The sequence below is a fragment of the Amphibalanus amphitrite genome, unplaced genomic scaffold (genome assembly GCF_019059575.1).
Source record: "Amphibalanus amphitrite isolate SeventyFive unplaced genomic scaffold, NRLGWU_Aamphi_draft 000218F_arrow, whole genome shotgun sequence".
Classification (NCBI taxonomy): domain Eukaryota; kingdom Metazoa; phylum Arthropoda; class Thecostraca; order Balanomorpha; family Balanidae; genus Amphibalanus; species Amphibalanus amphitrite.
The window spans coordinates 636,584-655,621 of record NW_024881713.1 but is presented as its reverse complement, the minus strand read 5'-3'; the positions used below and the strand labels follow the sequence as shown (position 1 = coordinate 655,621).

The 19,038-nt window shown below is 54.9% G+C and overlaps 1 protein-coding gene across 1 annotated transcript in view; it reads right to left on the bottom strand.

Annotated features, from left to right (window-relative positions):
• LOC122385412 (tyrosine-protein kinase Dnt-like) overlaps nt 1-13,132 on the bottom strand; it is a 48,467-nt gene extending 35,335 nt beyond the window's left edge. The window contains exons 1-2 of the mRNA XM_043373656.1: nt 12,815-13,132; nt 508-635 (exon numbers count right to left, since the gene is read on the bottom strand). Coding sequence (XP_043229591.1) covers nt 508-635; nt 12,815-12,920 — 234 coding nt within the window. The 5' untranslated portion in view covers nt 12,921-13,132. The remainder of the gene's footprint in view (nt 1-507; nt 636-12,814) is intronic.
• Nucleotides 13,133-19,038: the final 5,906 nt, after the last annotated feature.

Genomic DNA, 19,038 nt, shown 5'->3' with positions numbered 1-19,038 from the left:
ATCACCTTGACCCGGAACACACACTCAATGGGACGATAGCCGTAATGGCCACTATCGATCACATTAATGTGGTGCGTTTCCAGGAACGCTCTCCAAATATTCACTGGTGCAAAGCGTCGTGTACGGTATTGGCGACAGTGCCACTGGTATCGGCACAGAGCAACGCCCCAGTCTGCTTCACTGGCAGCGTGAATTATGTATAATTTCCTTCATAAGTGCCGACATATAAATTTCACGCTGCCGCACTACTGCAATTATCTACTATGAACAGAGCGGCAAGAACCCCGTTCCATCGTCATTCAACCCATTACGTTGTCAACTGCCCATGGTTGTGACAAAACCGGCCGATTTAGAGCGTCCGAATTCGGTCACGTCGGTGCCGTGTTCGGGGCGCGAAAACGACAGCCGCTCGCCACAAATCAGCGGCGGCGGCTCCGGTTAATTCAGCTGTCAGTCGCGCCGCGCGCCGCTGTCGATCAGACGGCCGAACAGACCGGCGGGACTCACCGGTTTGCGCGTGGTGCGCTCCCAGTTGAAGTGCAGGTCCGAGATGTTGGACGGCACGATGACGGTGAAGTTCATGGCGTACTCGTTGATGACGCCCTCCTGGACGTAGAAAATCTCGGTGGCCAGGCCTGGAACGCAGAGAGGGAGCTCCGTGAGACACGGAACGAGCAGCGCGCACGGAACGCGCCGGCACTGATTGGATCTCTGCTAATTGCATACCCTGGTTGGCGAGGATAAGCCAAGAGAGGGGTTGTTTGCGTTTTTATATGATTGTGAAAGGAATTGCGCGAAGTTCGTTAGCAATTTCAGAATAAGAATAAAACATACGTTCTCGGAGGCAAAAGCGCTAATTAATCACCCCATAACTTTCACTTGGTTCAGGCTCACAATAACGTTTACATTAACTTTAAAAACTATACATCCGTCCTGAGCCACGAATTTAACTTTGATGATTTGTGTGTGTGTGTGTGTGTGTTGGGGGGGGGGGCGAGGGGGGGGGTACGATGTAGCGTCAAAAATACCACAATTCGATCCGAAACCCCCACGGGTCGTAATGACCATTATCGACCGCATCGACCCGGTCCCTCACAGAGCGGATGACGCCGCCCAATCAAAATACCCATTCCGCTCCGATATGCGGCGCATTCGCCTCATTAGCGGCTGCCGCGTCGCATTGCAGCGCGCCGCGTCACCGATCTCCCACTCCGACCCGGAGCCACACCAGCGAGCCGGCGGCCGGCCCGCCGCGGGTCCTGACAAAGCGCCGAGCTGCCGGCGACACACTGCCACCGCTTGTCGCCATTTGCATGCTCTTTATGGCCGGCTATTAACGCCGAGGGTAGCGGCACAGGGGCGGGGCGGAGGGGCGGGCTGCCAGCGCGTGCTCGAGGCGTGGGACACTCCGAAATAAATCAATTATAGCCGGAGTATTTAGCCCACAGGGGCGGCCACCGCCAGAACGTCTTTGATGATAAGTGATTTGATAATTATGACATATGTGTGCGTCAGGCCATTTGGAGCAGGCGTGCGGCGTTTGGAATGGCTCGATTATTGGTCGCCCATGGAGGTTCGAAATTAATGGCACCCTGCTGGCGACCTCGCCGACATATTTCAATCAGTGCCAATCGGTCACGGCTGAAGGGCTTCAGTGGGGCCGGGTCCGGTGTCCATTTTTTTTTGTGCAGGCCTGGAGTGGATTTAGCGTCAGTCCCCTACCCCTGACGGAGATTGGTTCAGGGCCACGGGACAGTTCGGGACACCGCTCGGTCGGAAGGGATGTGGGGCGGGCACTGGTCTGCACGGGATGGTAATACATCACAGGCTTCTTAGCGTCAGGAGCGACTGGTGCTTGCCATGCGGACGATGTAGCAGCGTGCACCACTGACATGTTGCACACACAGTGCTCCAACTAGTCTACCCTGCTGCCAGACAAAGGGCACTAAACCACTCGCTTCATGCGACATCCTCTCGGACCGGTCCGTCGTCACCATAAACACAGCTGTGATCCACCGGGGACATTGATCCGACCGCAGCAGGCACTGGTGCCGCCCCTGACACACCACTGTGCGGCTCAATCAGGCGAAACGTGCTCCGCCAGCGGCCCAGCAGCTCGGCCGCCTTGGCCGTCTTCCGAGCGGAGTTCAGCGGGTTGACTGGGACCGCCGCGCGATTGAGACGTGCAGACCAAAGCCGGGCCAGAAGCCGCACATGTCGGATTAGCTCGAGCAGTGATTAGTCTTGCACCCCGTGGGCGGCTAACGGAATCCGCCCGATGACGAACCAAATGATCCATCAGGCGAGATTAAAGACCTAAGAGTGAACGATCGTTCTGTAATGCTCCGACCCGGTCACGGGCTCCCTATTTCGCGAATGCCCACACCTTCCGGCCGGCGGTGGTCTCAGTGGTGGTTTTGATCTGCCACTTTGAGCTGCCTAGCCATCTGGATCAGAGGAGGGGTCGGCGCCCCGCGACACCGGCCAGAGGCCGCCTATCTGCTGTCCTCCCGGCCGTTTGTCATCGCGCAGGGAGCGGACAGCGCGAACAGGCGCGCTCTGTTCACCGACCGACCGACCGTCGACCCGCCCGCGCCAAATTAATGACCGGGCGTTCATTAACCCGCGCCCTGATGGGGGGGGGGTCATTTTGGCCCCCCCTGTGGTTTTTCTTAAATAGCGAGAAAACGGCGGCGCGCAGCGCCGCCAAATTTTGGGTACCTTACCGGGCATCAATTTGACACCTTCACACAAAATTTCAAGTCACAGGTCACCTCAGGTCAGGAGTTATTGAGGTCAAACTGAGGTCATGTTCGAGCAAAAATGAGCAAAAAACATGACATCTTGAAACGCTCACCAATTCTACAGTTAACAAGCAATTTTAAAGTTCTTTATGTGGTTGTGTAGAGAAAAGACGGCGCTACAAAACTGCTATCTCGGATTTTCGAAATTTTGGGATTTTGACCCCCAAAAATCAAAAAATTGATTTTTTTTTAAAAACTCAAAAAAATTCCAAAAAAAATCGAATTTCGAAAAAAACGGAATATATGTGATAGTCCCTGCGCTCTTCGATATACATACCAAATTTTAGATTGATACCTCTTTTTTTTGGCCAAGTTATAGCGAAAAAACTGTTAAAAATTGATGACGTCAAATTTTTGAACTCAATTTTTAGCCATTCTAGACCTCGTAGCGCAAAACGGAGACCACCATTGAACTCCCCGTGACGAGCTGCATCGAATCGATACCCATTTTATGCAAAAATATCAACTTTGAAATTTGACCTAATTTGACCTGACCTTGACCTGACCTTGACCTGACCTTGACCAAAACGTGACCTAAGCTGGCCCTAAAGTCTGTCTGACCCACATAATCGCATTTGTCATGTAAAATGAACCATAAAACATGTATCACACGACACTTTCATATTGTGACCCCCCAGTGACCTGATCTCTGTGACCTGACCTGGTATCAGTGACCTCAGATAGCAAAATATGTGTTTGAAGAACATTTCTCCATCGATGATTTTCAATGAAATGCATTTTACTCGATTTTACAACGCATTTCTTGAAATGCATGTAAACGGTGAAAATTCAACCTTTGACCTGACCTGTGACGTCATCGGTTTGACCGAGGTCAATGAAATTGGGTCAAAAGGTAGTTCCCCGCTGGGGCTACCCAACAATGTTTACCGCTTGTCGCTATGTTGCGTGGTTCTCGAGATCTGAGGGGGGGGGGCCAAAATGCCCCCCCCCCCCATCAGACCGCGTTGCTCGGCAGACCCCATCTGGGCGCGGGTTAAACGGCTCACCGTGTCACGAGGTTTCACAGCACGTCGGCAGGGCGCAGCCGCGCCGTGGCCGCCCTCGTCCCGCGGTGACCCAGCGGCGGGCAGCGGACGGCCGGCAGTTCCACCCGTGACCTGGCGTCGGCCCGGTCTCCAGGTGCTGGTACCGGTGCGGCGCCGGATTAGCGAGATACAGAGCGGTGTGCGACAGGAAAGGCGTCCTCAACGGGCGGTCCGACTTTAAGGGCCCGCCGCTCCGTGCAGTACCTGCTACAAACGGTATCCGCCCCACACGCGCCACCCAGTCTGCCAGATATGACCGCCATGACACGATAAAACAGACGTCATGAGAGACCAGCAGAAACAACACGCTGGCGACCGAATGCCTCCAGACTGCAACGCAACGAAATCCTGTGTATGAACACGACTGTCGTGATTTATGGATAAGACAGGCAGTAAATGCACTTTATTGGTTTAAACGTCTTGCAGATCGTATCTACAAGCATAAGTAGAGAGGTAAAGCCAGTGGACATGAGCCAGCTTACAAGGCAGAGCTCCGGTCACATTGTCGGTCAAGGAGGACGTGTGATACACCTCGTGCCCCGCGCGATCACTCGGAGAATGTCCGACACTGTAATCAGCGCCGGGCGCCCCTGCGGCGAACGCCGGCGCCCAGTCGGACCTCGGGGAGCCATTCCGCCTCCACGAGCACGTGTGCCGTGTCACGTGTCCCTCGTCACACATTGATTGACACGTGGGCACGTGCTGGCCGACGGTCAGTGCACGTGTCTGTCCATGGTTCCTTCGAGCGCCCCTCGCCGCAGTGGGGAGCGTCTCCCCTCCTAATCGCGGAAGAGCGGACCTAGGGGAGGGAGTCCGGACAGACATCCGCTGGGACGTGGCACTGAATCGTTACATGGCGTGAGCAGAGGGGTGTGGGGTGTGGGCCGGGGTGTCAGATTTCCCCATAGCGTGACACCATATCGCGTCACGTGACACACGCCGGCGGCACGTCAGTTCCATGACGAGGAACGGGTCAATCCCGGCTCCGTGCGCCCTGCGTGGGGCGATGCCGTGCGGCACCTGTTGCCGAAGACGACGTCGTAGGGCCCGGAGCGGCGCCGCCTCGTGTTCCTGTGTCCACTTCCAGGGACACTATCACGTTGCAGTGTGCACGAAAGGTTGCAGCAGGTGTAAGCTGATGTTGGTTTGGAAATAAGGAGACCTGGAACATTGTTGGTTGTTGGAGGAGGACTGTGTGGTATAAACTCAGACATTCGGAGCTCCGAGAACCCGTGTCTAAACCATGCCAGCTGGTGTTATCATTTACTTGCTTGTACAAAGTAGGGGCGTGATGTGCAGGTTCAAAGGAGTGGCAAGATTTGCTGCTTTTGGCAAGCAGGCGTGACTAGAGTGACACCATGGTAAGCCTGGCAATCCATGCAAAACTCATGACCGGCGGCGCTAACAAGAGCATCAGTTCCGCTACCTGTTCTCACTAACGCCATGCAGTCAGTGACGGCGTGGCCACCGACATTAGCCACCGACAGCCTCAGGTCCAGGAACGAGTCCCACCGCCACCGACCGAGCCGGACTCGCCATCCGGCCGGCTGTCCGCCCCGGCCAGCGTCACGCCTCTAAAAATACGCACGTGACAATACGACACGGCCGCTTTGTTCCGCGCGGCCAACTGACTACACTGGCGGGCAGTCGGCGCACGGGCGCTCCAGGAAAATATCATAACAGTGGAGTGTTCTTACCTCGCCGCTGCTGTCGCCGCGCCGCCACTGCGCTCACCGCCGCACTGCTGCCGTTGCGAACGAGGCAGACGAATGAAGGCGTTAAAATGTGCCATGCCGCGTCGGCATCAACGCGTCGGAAGCGTCTCGGTGCGGCGAGTGATGGGGGCGGCGTCGGCGTCGACGCGGTAACGATGCGCCGCAGCTGGCGGCGGCCCATTTGCGCTGCATAGCTGGCGCCGCGGCCGCGCCGAGTGTCCCGCTGGCCGGCGCGGGGTGGGCGGGGGAGGGCCGGCGGTGTGCCGCATCCGGGGGGGGGGGGGGTTAGAGGCTGCCAAGGTCTGGGCTGCATTGACCAAGGCTTTGTAAATATCAAGGCTGCTTCGGTCTTTTCATGCTTTTCCAAGACAATGCCAGGACATACATATTCGTTATAAAGACAGACATTGGAGTTTGGACGAATAGAATCCCAGCTAGGGAAAGATGAAAAATGCAACTTTACATCGAATTACATTGCATGTTTGCTCAGCATGGTCCGCTGGTATTTGAAGGCGCCGAAGGGCGAACAATAAGGACCTCCTGCGCGGTCAAAGGCGCCATGTTTGGTGGTTTCCTCGACTATCATCAAACTGGAAGCCGCCACACAAAAGTCCCGGCAAACAAGCCGAACCGCTAACGATGCCACAGCCGCCGTGAAGAAAGCAGGCGACAAGGGTGCACCCTGTGGGACGCCGTGCTAACCTGCTGTTGTTCACGCCTGTCTGTGTGACGACGCAATACATCCGCGGCATTCAGTGTGTCACTGGGGCGTCTGGTTCTTACGCCAGACCCAGCGGGAGAACAGCGCCCACCACAGAGCCGCAGAGCCGGATTGAAGCGCTCGCTGGTGGTCTCCCGTCCACACCGCAGACCGCCACAGGGTGACCGTACCGCAGCACTCCCAAAACTCGCCATGGCGGCGGCTCTCGCTCTCTCTCCGTCGGCGCGTGGGGGATGCTGGCGGAGCGCGCTGACGGCGTGAGTGCGCCGGCGTATTTTGGCAAGCCGCGTTATGGATGTGTTCCGCCGCTTTCGGCGTCATCACAATCATTTCCACCATCGTCGCGCGGCGCAGGCAGCGCCGGACGTCGGCAGGAAAACGCGATAAATGGCCCTGCGCCACTGGCCATACCGTGCCAGCGATTTTTTATCGGGCAGCCAACGAAGCGGAAATTCGAACACCCTCATTTTGTTTGGAATGCATTCAAAAGAAGATATTCAAAAGTTATTTTTCTTCCGGCATCCGACGTGATGTGAAAGGGAACACCCGGGAGGCCACAGTCGTAGACTGAAAGAAGTTTGATAAACAACCCGATAACACCGTTGGCAGGCGGTTTTCTATGCAAATTTGATTTTCAACTCCCCGCTCAAATATTCAAATTTGGCGACTGGGCCATTATCGAAAGCCACAGCGGCCAGCGGCGAATCGATTCACGGAAGACGGATTAAAGATTGCATAATGATTCCTCATCACATCATTGCCTATATTTTGCGGATCGTGATACGACGCCCAACAGACCTTATAGGTCGCAAAGGCACCGCCTCAATACCCACACCGTCGCGTGCTTTCCGAAGAGAAGCTTGGGGTGGAGTGGAGCCTCTGGCTAAGAGACGACCGCCGCCCCAGACGGCGCCGGCCACCTCCATCTGAAAAGTTCTCTTCGCGCAGATCACCAGACAGTGCTCCTGCCACGCTGGGGTGGAGGACCAGGCAATTGGTCCATCGAATAACCCGATACCGCCCTGGATATAGACAAATGACCATCTTTACCGTGGTATTAACTCTCCTGCTCTGACATACCCCACCCAGACCGAGACGCATCCTCCCAGGCCGTGACACTGTTCAATTCCGTGCCTCTGGCGTTGCAATTTGGTGCCCCTGACGCTCCCAGCCCGTGCCCCTGACGCGCCCAGACATCTTCCACGAAATAAACCACCGGACCGGCCTGCTGACGAACCGGACCGCTATCCGGCCGACCAGTCGCGGCAGTATACTCCGGGGACCGATCGGCGGCCGAGTCGATTGCGGCCGCGCGTGCAGCGGACCCTGCCCGGCCCACCGGGCAGCCGGTGACCCGCGGCCGAGACGTCGACTGGCGCGTGACCCCGCAATTGTCGCCACGCGCCGCGGTCACAGACGAGCCGCGGTCACTGGCGCCGTCACACCGGCCACTCGTGTCCAATGTCGCAGTCATGCGGCGCGCCCGGGCCGGCCCACGCACGTGCGCGCGGTGCGCGTGTACGCGTGAGTCCGCATCGGCCGGGAGGCAATTACCTGTACACTCGCGAGATGAATGGCGTAACGTGGCAGCCACCTCGGTGTGATCGATGGTGGCGATTTCTTTGCGGGTCGGTGAGTGCGAACAGGTCGGCTCATTCATCAGCGGCGGGCGCGGCCCACTCGGGGAGGCGTGGCGCAATTCGGAGGAACAGCGCGCCGCGGCCGGCCCCGCCACCCATGGACCGCGGCTCTCCGAGACCGGGACCAGCGGCGGCCCAGTGCAGACACAGCGAGTGGGAGGGTACTCCAGGACAGCGAGATAGAGTGGCTGAGCGGCGTATCATCGACCGCACCGCCCGGCGAACGGAAGCGGCCCATTAATCTACATCGAGAGGCTCCGGATGCGGCGGCGTTTACCCGAGGCGCGCCTGGAAAACATCCAGACGTCGTGCTCGCACCTGGCGTCACGGTGGCCACCCGCGGGCTGAGGCGGCTGTAGGTCACGGCTGGTCGCGTCGGGCGGTGGAGCGTCACTGCCCACCAGCACAGCTCACCAGTCCGACTGCGGCCGATTGGATCGACTGGCCCCAGAGGGCCGATGGACCCAACAAACCCGCAGCCGACAAACCCGCGGCCCCAACTGGGCCAGAATTGATGGGTTAGAAAGGAAATGCATCAAATGCTGTGACGATGGAACTCAGCATATGAGAGCAGAGTGCAACAGTACCCCCTTCAATTAACGGCACCGGAGCCCGTAATATTGAGAATGTTTACCAAGGAGCCCAAGATGCATGTAAGATGTGAAAGGCAACACACGGTGCAATAAAAACCCCACCTTGGAAATGGGGATTTCCTTGGAAATGGGACAAATCCGAGACGAATCAACAATGCCACTAGAGAGACAAAAAGCCATTGCACAACCGTTCCAGCTGCTCCCGGTGGGCCAGCGCGACAGCCTGCGAATCTCTGCCATGGGACCGACGGCCGACTCCTGGCCGTGCCGTGCAGTAGTTTCCAGATAACAAATTCCCGTGTGAAGGGTAGCGAAGGGCAAATGCAGTGCTGGCGCAGTGTTAGAACAGCAAACCGACGTGTAGAACCCACTGGGATAGCACACAGCGAGACAGCGAAAGCACAATACCATGACCACAGCACCGGTGTAAACGGGCGCACGACACATCCTCGAGGGGTTCCAATCGTCATACCAGCCAGTCAGTCTGCGGTGAATTGAGATTCACGGAAGGGCCGGCTGCAAGAATGCCTCCCGATCAACTCAAGCATACGGTGTTCAGGATGCACTCAAAGATTCAGAACACGTCTCTTGTACGACAAGATCACATCGTTGTTTTTATGTCTAAAAAGTCGAAAACCTCCGGTTCGATCATATCTCAGCGTGTTCAGTCACGACACTGTCCCATGCCGAGTAGCTACTTGACATGGATCACACAACACGCTGCATACAATCACATTCTCTCCAGGTTCGGAAGCACATCATGGCAGAATCATCCCCAATTAATGGCGCGACCACCCCTCCCCAGATCGGTGCAGCTCGGTTCCCTCCCCCAATATACCCATCGAGTGGACTCATTATCCTAGCCGCTGGACCACGTCCGCCGGAAGCGGAAAATCCCGACCAGCGGGTGACGCCGGGGACGCCAGGCGGGCCGGGCGGGCCGGGTCGGGTCGGCTGCCACGCGCCGGGGCGCCTGTGGCCAGCTGGGGTGCACATGCGCCGGTCACAGGTGTCCTCCGGGCTGCGTTTACAGCCCAGTTCCGGCTGCGAAGTGCCACCAGCGGCACTGACGACCTGCGGAAGCGCCCTGCGACGCCCGAGATGCCGCTGAGGTGTTTTGATTGGACAGGTGATAATGGTCGTAGGAGAGATTTACTGATATCCGCCGCCAACCCGGAGTGGTGATGATATCTTTGACTCCAGTTCAGCGAATGAAGCTGTTTGGAGGCGTTTGATGGCGGCGTTAACCATCTTGGAAGATATCTGACAGTGTTGATTGATCTCATATTCCAGGATAACTACATGTCAATCAGACATAAATAAAATAACGTCTTCTAACATTCGCCTTCCTGTTCTTCTGGTCTGTGTAGTGTAAGGCTTTCTAATAGGGATTTACTGCAATCCTTCGGGCTGATCGAGTACCACACAAGTCCCACCCATCCAAACCAAACTGACGAAACTCGTCAAAACCAATGTTTATACACGTGTAAAAAGCTAGCTCGGCTTCATCGGATGCAGGAAACAGGACTCGTAAATCACGCGTCATCAACCACTGCTGCTTTTCCAACCACCCGTCCACATCCTCAGTGGATGGCCTGCAGTGAGTTGGCACCTCCTCCGGTCTCCGAACGGGAGCCGTGTTGTTGCTGACCCCCGCGGCGGACTGCGGGGGCGTCGCGGGCCATCTGGCTCGGTCTATAGCGCGCGGCGGCCGCTGACGGTCGCCTCGGCTGACGCCCCGGGGGCACGCCCCAGTCGGTCGGGTCAGACGGGGCGGGGCAGATAGAGGGTGACGACTGTGACGGCTGTGACGGCCGGCACACCGCCTGGGGAAACATGAGCTCGCGCCGTCACGGCTGCTGGAGAGGTGTATTCAGAGGGAGGGGTTGAGGGAAGCGGGGGTTAGTTCAACGCCCTAATGAGGTGTGATACTCGCAGAGACTGCATAAATATAGGCGGAAACGGGAGGTGTCTTCGTCGACAGTTTTCTTTGCGTTATGAGGTGGAACATCCTATGTGAAATTTGTATCTGATTCCTGGTTAAACGAAAATCGCTAAGCCCAGTTTCGGGGCTCATTTCCTCGAGCTCCGAAAAGCTTCCCAAGTTTGGTATAACGAGCAATTATGGTCATGGCACGGTACATGATAAATGTAAAATGTGTATGTACCTAAAATAAAAATAAGAAACAATGAAATACCTATAATAAAAAAAAACAGAAGTACCTAAAATCAAAATTGTTAATTGTGCAACATAAGAAGGGCGACCAAGTCCATTGAATGACAAGCTCTTACAGACCTCATAAGGACGTGTTGGTACTTGGTGGTACGACGCTAACAGAAGCGACCAATTGTAGCTGTTTCTCGTGGCTCGGGCCAATTTCTTCAAAACGCATCCGAGTTCAGTTTTACCAACAGAAAAATCGCCGGCTGCGACTGATATTAGCCCGACCCCCCCCCCCCCTCTCCTCCCAGAAAAATATCGCCAGCCACACACAAGTATAAGCCGCTGTGCAAAAAATATATCAGCGAGCCAAACTGACTTTCTTCATTTTTCGCATTTCGTTTCCGCATCACCATTTTGATTTTATACGTGGTTGGCTTACCTGTTTTTTGGGAAACTTGAGAAATAAATTGCCGGCAGTCAGCGATGTTAACCCGCGCCCGGCTGGGGGTCCTGGATTTCCACGCCCTGCTGGGGGGGGGGGGTGTTTGAACACCCCCCCTTCTAACTCGGCTCCTGGGCCACGTAGCGATAAGCGGAAGGCGGCGTTCGAAAGAGCGTCAAAAATATTGAGGAAATCACTTCGGTCAATTTTTTGGTCAGGTCAAAGGTCAGGTCACCAGAGGTCATTGAAGGCAAAATTTCGCCGATTTGCAGGTCGAATGTCGACAATTTCCAAGAAGCCAACGCATAACTCGGGAGCCAATAGAGCTACAGCGCTGCGGAAAAGCGCATTCGATAGCCCTATTAACGCCCTTTCTGAGTAATTCTCTCAGATTTGACCTAACGTCAACGGTTTTGCCTGCAGGGGGCAAAAACTGCAAAAATAGCCGATTTTTTCGAAAACTGTTTTTCTGCAATAACTTTTGACATAAGCCTTGTACGAGCTTACTTTTACCGGCATCGTGTTCCTCTCGTCAAGACGCATCGAATGAACTATAACTTGACCTTGAAAGGTCAACTTGAAAATTTGACCTCAGGTCAAGGTCATGACCTGACCGGAAAGGGTCATGTTGCATATCAGTCGATCCGTATCGTCGAGCTGAACACATCTAAGGCGTTTTCATCGCTCTAGCATGCCTCTATCAAAAGTTATTTGCGAAAAACTGTTAGATACCATTCGTGACCTAAGATGACCTCAGGGCATAAACAGGGGTCACGGACACCATTTTCATGTTCAGTGTGTCTAAACCACTTGTAATTCAGTGTTTTGGAGTGTTTATAATGTCTTTCGTCCAAAGGAGGCGCATTTCAATTTTCTCCCATTGACTTATAATGGGGAGGTCGCAAAATTGACCTGACCTTAGGTCATCGATATCAAAATTCTGAGATAAACATTTTGTACATGCTATTGCTCTTAGCAATCGCTGAAAGTTTCAAAGCGATCGGTCACTCGGTGTAGCTATGACAGACATTGAAACTTTTTATGAGGTGAGGTCACTTCAAGTGACCTGGTGACCTGACCTTGAATGACCTTGGTCTGAAATTTTCACAACATGTGTAAAATTGATGTATGATAAGGTGTACCAAAAACGGCGGCGCTCCGCGCCGCCGTTTTTGAGATATTCGCGAAAAACCACAAGGGGGGGGGTGTTCAAACACCCCCCCCCCCCCAGCAGGGCGCGGGTTAAAGTTTTGAAGTCAGACACATTGTACCTAGACTAGACATTGTTCAATGATCATTTCACATCCCTGAACCCCTCATTAATAGTTTGCTTTTTACCGTCCAACAGGCGTCATTAGTAGGTACCAGGGTATTCAATCATCACGAAGTTACGCAGGAGGCTGTGGTTGTGTTTAAGTAAGACGTCGCAGGGTATCTTGCGGCCAGCCCAAAACATGGCCATAAATTTGACCGCAGCCGAGCTGGATGACCATCCCCAGCGTCAGGTCGGCCCAAAGACAGCACTGCCAAATAAACAGTGGCTGGACTCTGCGGGATGTCATATGTAGGAACTCTGCGGGATGTCACAAGGACGCGTGGCCGCGTAAATAACCCCGGCGCGCCCCGGACGTGAGACACGGCACCGTGCCCCCACTGACCCCGGAAGGCGCCCCTGGCCACTGTACTCACCGAGCAGAGCGCGGGTCTCCGAGCGCGAGACCCACAGGTTGACGCTGGCCCGCGCCGGGCTCAGTAGCCCCAACAGGGCTGTGATCACTGCCAGCCACCCGGCCATCCTCCGGTTTGGTGGGACCGCCCGGTCGCCAGTCACTCTGCGCGCATCACCCGGCTCTGGTCACCGCGACACCGGCCGTCCCCCGCTACCACAGCGCAACTCTCAAGAGTGGGTCTGTCACTGCTCGGCACCGCGCACTCTCAAAGCCACCTCCACCGACCGCCGCACGCGCTCGACTGCCGCCGCCGAGCGCCGCCGCTCAGCCGGCGACTGGCGACCCGCCGCCAGCCGCCGCCAGCCGGCGCCACCAGCGCCCCGGGAGGGCTCCCGGGATCCGGCGGCTCCCGAGGAGCCGCAGGGGAGGGCAGCGGAGCCGCTCATAGGCAGAGGACCCCTGGTGCAAGGGGACAGAAGGGTCTCCGAACGAACCCTCGCTCATCGGCTGGACGAAACTGCGTCCAGCGCAAGGGGATCCGATGGATTCTGGTTTTGGGAAACAATGCGCTGTAATTCGCGTCCCAGCTTAGGATAGGCGCCCTGTGGAGGACCGGGCTGTGATTTCGGGATTAACACGGCACAGTGAACCGGAACCGATTTCCAATCCCGTCACAACGTCCAGTCGCGACGGACATGGGATTTCAAAGTGCCGCCCCAGAACTGCTCACGTCCGTGACAGTCTGTTTATTCCTTTAACCCTCGCTGACGGTCGGTGTGCTCACTGTTCAGTGTTCAGTGTCCTGCCATCTGATGTGAAGGGTGAAGGGTGAAGGGTGGCTGTGCGGGCCTGTGATGTGTCTCATCCAGCAGTGGAGACAATGGGAACATCCAGAACGAGGTAACTACACCCATACCCCAATTTATCATCGACAAAAATAAAGCATTCCTCAGAAAGCAAATCGATGTTTTTCTCAACGAAGGTGTCTCCAATATCATCTGTTTTATTCATTCGCTGCTTTTTTCTGCTTATATTTGTCCTTCACGAAGCACAACTCATTCATATATCTTCTTCGATTGCTCATTTTGCCTGGCGCTTGTCCTATGCACCACATTTCAAGAACAAGTGCATCCGTTTTGACCTAAATTCCACGCGGACCACAAAGCCCAGGAGGTCACGAGCCCAGCGTGTTGCCGCAGACTAGGCGATCTTCAGTGCGGGGCGGCAGACCGTTTTCTGATCACCGGCCGCCCCTCGGTGCTCCGTAATCAGGGCTCCGGGCATCAGCCACTATTCTGCTCGATCAAACTCTGAGCCCCGCCCACAACAGGCGTTCAGCGCAGCGTGGGCCGCAGAAAAAGGAGCACCCAGAAAAGGCCAGCCGTTCCACCCGGCCTCCGGGCATCAGTGCGTGCGTGACTGTTCAGCACCAATCATCAGCCAGGGACCACAACAGACCAGAGCCCAGCCGGCAGCCGATTCGACACAGAGCTAATTCGAAGACTGCCCCATCGCCCGGCATCTGATGAAGATGTGCCCCAAGACGTGGCAGCGCTGAGAAATGACCTCTCGACGAGTTAGCGTGACGGCGCATTTGTCTTTGTTGTTATCTTCATCGGGACATGCGATGTGGCTCTGTGGTCTCGCAGAAGGTGGGGAGACGAGGGCTAGAAATAATGACCACGGTATCGGGCAAGTGCCAGTCTACCTGTCACACTGTACTTATAAACGATGACCACCTGTGATGCAGGTTTGGGTGTGCAGTATGAATATGCATTATCACTGCCCCACTGGTAAGATAATGATTTACAAACCAGTTTCAATAAAAGGCGTAGGTAACATGCATCAAAGTTACTTCCAAGATGAGCGCACATACCACAGACCGCTCAGACGCAGAGAAGGGCGCTAAATCTTGAGCTGTGGCTGAGGTTAGGTCTTCTGGTGTGACCCTAAAAGACTTTTTTCTGTGAATGCCTGTGTATTGTGTAAGCAAGAGCATCCACCAACATTCTCTTTGCGTTGGTTCAGGACTTCTTTGGCTGTACCTAATATGCATGCATGCACACAGCTGGCGATAATCGCATTCATTAGTCTGGCCCCAACAGGACTCTCAAGACATTATTGAATTCCCTTCTCGTTAGACATTGTCACATCAGCTTTTAGAAGCCTGTCTCTGGAGCGTCTTCCTATTCACTTCACCAGTAACAAGCTTTTGGCCTAGCCTCCATAGTCCATATGCTGAAAAAAATTCAGGACGGTCAAAAGAAGGCTGGGAGCCGTCAGCGACAATTTGCATACCCGAATCCTGAAGAGGCAGTTAAGCAGTCTTGCCAAAGCAACTCGGCGCCAAGGCGGCGCCAGAAAGCCTGGCCGTAGAAATGATTCTAACCACAAATTAAAATTTAATTTCACACCGATGAGAATTAGCCCAGATGGATAGAAACCACATCTTCTGCTCAGAATATTTGGGCGGTAAATGAGGTCAAACTTCAAAGCTCTCGGTGAATTCTGAAAACGGACCGCTCGGCCAGATCAGACGTAATTTGACGGTCAAAATGGAATGCGCCGGTCGCATACCCCAGCAGGCCAATGCGGGAAAAACAAGAGCATTAATAACGTGGGCGAAAACTGATGACATCCCATCGAATTACAAAATCCATATTGTAGCCAAGAGGAGAGAACAATTCCAACATATGAGGTCTTGGCGCCGATTGTGGACCCCGAGTCCCGAACAAAGGCCCTCCATAGTCTGTATTCCTGCAGAGTATGGACGTAACAGGGGCTCATTGTGATAACGCCCGGCCCGTCCGAGTGCCGCCTTTAACCTCTCCAAATGTGATGGGGCGGAACAGAGGGCAGTGCGTGCGGCGGACATTGCACGCTGTAATGGGTCTGCTTGTATCATTATCCTGTTACACGGAGTTTAGCGAGTGTCGGGACTTGCCGGGTCCACAGGGGACCACCGCTGCGGCCGTTACTGAGCTCTGACAGTGCCCACTGTCCGCTACTGTCGAGCGTGACCAGCGTGTGACCGGCTGGAGCCAGGGCTGCAGTCCCCGCCCAGCGCGCGGCGCACCGACCCACCCATCTGCACGTGGACAGTTGGGTGTGTTGTATGGGTGCTTCGATTGCTGAGAAATGAATTAATTTATCAATGCAGTAGGATAGGACCATACCAGCCTTGCAGCATTCGGACGAATAAAGCCCATGGGCGTTATCCCATTTTATCTACAATCTGCAATGACAAACGCCAAAGTGATAGAGAACATCCTCAAACTATCATAATCTCATTACCCTTCAACACAAGCACACGGCTTTGTCATGGGACAAAAATTACAAGCGAAAGACTGCAGCAACCGATTGTTTTGCATCCGTTCCTCCAACCCTCCCCTTCCTGACAGGGGGAGGGCTCGGCTGAAGTCCGTCGCCACTCCCCGTAAAGGCTGATGACTGCACCCTCTGATATCCGAGCGAAGTGCCTCCACTCCCGTGTTCTGTCCTGTCTCTGCAGGCTCCAGGGACCACCGCTGCTCCATCTCGGACGGTTTTTACCGATCGGCCGCGGCAGCTGCGCGCCGGGGCCGTATATTTCTACCCGAGCCGCGGCACGCCACACACAGTCGCAGCAATAATGGCGCGCGCGTCCCCCATGTTTGCCGAGAGAGCTCCTTCATTTGACATGCTCTGGCCGGCGATAAGGCGGCAGAATTGCCGCGCGCTGTTAGCGACACGTGGCCAGCTGTTGCGGCACGTGCGCGGCGCGCCAAAACTGCCGCCGGCGGGCATTATGCCGCGGCTCTCAGCGGCTGAGTCACCGGGCCGTCTCGGCACTAAGTGCGCGGTGGTCGCCGGGGAGCCGCGGTCGAAACTGACGCTCCGAGGCACCCTCTCAGCTCGGCCAGGGAGAAATGCGAGCCCGCAGGGAGTCCGGAAGGCAACCGCAGCTCCACTGTCCGACCACCGAACTCGGGCTTTGTCCGATCGCTGCCGATCGGACCCGGGCCGGACGCGGGGCTCATTAACTCCAGGGAGACCGCCCAGATCCGTCCGGCGCCGCCAGAAACTGCAGGCGGGGCCGCGACGAACCGGACGCCTCCGCATCGAGGGCGACGCACCGACGCGCCGCGAGACGACGTCCAGATCCCGAAACGATGCCAATTCGCCGCCGATTCCGGCAGAGACGCGCCTGTGGCAAATACGACAGTGAGCGGCCCTCCGATCGCGTTTCCAAGTTTTTCGTCCGTCTCGCCGAGGCCAAAGCACAGATCGGCGTCTTCTAATGGCCGGCGGAGCGGCCGTCGCGCCGTTTTAGTGCCTCGTCGATCGGCGCCAGGCCACATCTCGGAGCGCGCCGCTCGGGGACGGCTCCGACGGGCAGCCCCACGGGTGCTGGGCTCCGACGGCTCCGACGGCAGCTCCGCGGGTGCTGGGCGTGCTGAGCCCCCGGAGACGCCGCACTCAGCGTCACACGCGGGGCTCTCACCCGGTGCAAATACCATACTGCAGCGAGGTCCTCAGGGAGCGGTGTTTTGAAGCTCGCGAGCGGATCAGACTGCTTCAAAGGCGTGAGGAGAGCGATTCCAGGAACTTCAGTCGACGGCTTCCAAATCTGATTGCCATTTGATTTTATAACTTCGATTTTTCAACTATATATTTTGTTCGCGTTTTCCCAGGTATTGCGGGGAGCTTGAAAACCCAAATTTCGTTTTCTTAGTTTCCCTCCCCGAATACCTATCCCATACCGTAACAAGTTATGTTATAAATAGATGAATGTAACGTAGAATGTCAAATGTCATGCAATAGCTGCAGATGAATATGTACAATTTGCATACCACATTAATCAAATGCGAAGATATTGCAGTGCTGAGCATCAAAGCATGGTATGTATATGCTAACCAAACATTTATAACGACCAAGAGCCATTTCTGTCCTATCATCACATTCATCTGTCTCAGATTTTGAAGTCAGCCTAAGTTTCGCTGAGACTGGATGTTGTCAAATCCTGGCGCGGTCTCCATGTCCAAATCAACATCGCATTGGTCCATTTGTCATCTCTCTATCTGCGGCCGGCACATGCTCACAGACGCCGGAGGCCGGTGGGAGGGCTCCCAGTGCAGACATTTTGGCATTCGGGCCGTCGGGGGTGACTGATGGCGGCTCTAGCAGTCTAGCATGTCCCCAGTGCACTGCTGTCTGAGGCATCGCTGCGGCCATCCAAACAGAATGTGGCCATCGACACTGCACACTGCACAGCAATGCTGTAAATTGCACGCCGGAACACCTTAGAGATGTGCTGTCACCGGGTCAAGAATTTCGATTGGGCCGATCCGATCGGCAAACTGACGATGCTGATGATATTTGTTGATGATGATTAACCATTATCGTTATTATCAATATCAAGACAAATGCCTGCTATTTCAATTTTTTATGGGAAAATGCAAACAAAAAGTCAGCAAACATGAGAAAACGTCAAACCAGAATCCCACTCTGTTTTTAATTTGATAAAGACGTCGCACTAGTTCGACTCATTTCAGGTCAAAACGATGCAGCTCTTCAACACGATGAGAATAAAAATGGTTGCAAAGATTGCTTCTCGGCGGAGCTGCTGAGTCGCTCCATGTCGCTTCCTACAGCTCCGGGGGTCTCAGCCCGCGCCGCGTACCCTGGCCCCGGTCTCCGGGCGAGACCGGTAGCTTCTGCACAGGCTCATGGCGGGGCCCCATGTCTGACGCATCTGCTATCAGCTGGCCTTACCAGCTGAGGAGGCTAAGGAAAGTCGCTCCGTCTGAAATATTATCTAACTTGAAAGTGTGCACTCAATGTGTTATGTGACACAACAACGCTTGACTAGAAAAACATCAGGGTAACATATCACACACGGAAAAGAAAAAGTGTAAACGTAGCAGGCATATTCGAAGAACGCGAGTAAATTCAATCAAAGCTGAATCATAGCCGGTACTTAGCATGCGAACCTGACACAAAATTGGCTTAGTTTGTTGTTTATTAAGCATTCTCCATTGATTAGTCACTGCAGTGCGGATCCTGTCATATAATCCCCACGACAATAAAGTAACAATGGTGGACTGCACATGTCACAGCCCTGGGCTGAATCGATTACGCAGTTACACTCTTCCGCATTACTTACCCCACTGAAAATGTACAATACTCGTCACATATGAGCGTGCAAAACACCCATCCCTTCCGTATGTTTGATGGTAATGGATACTGCGCCGCTTCTGTCGC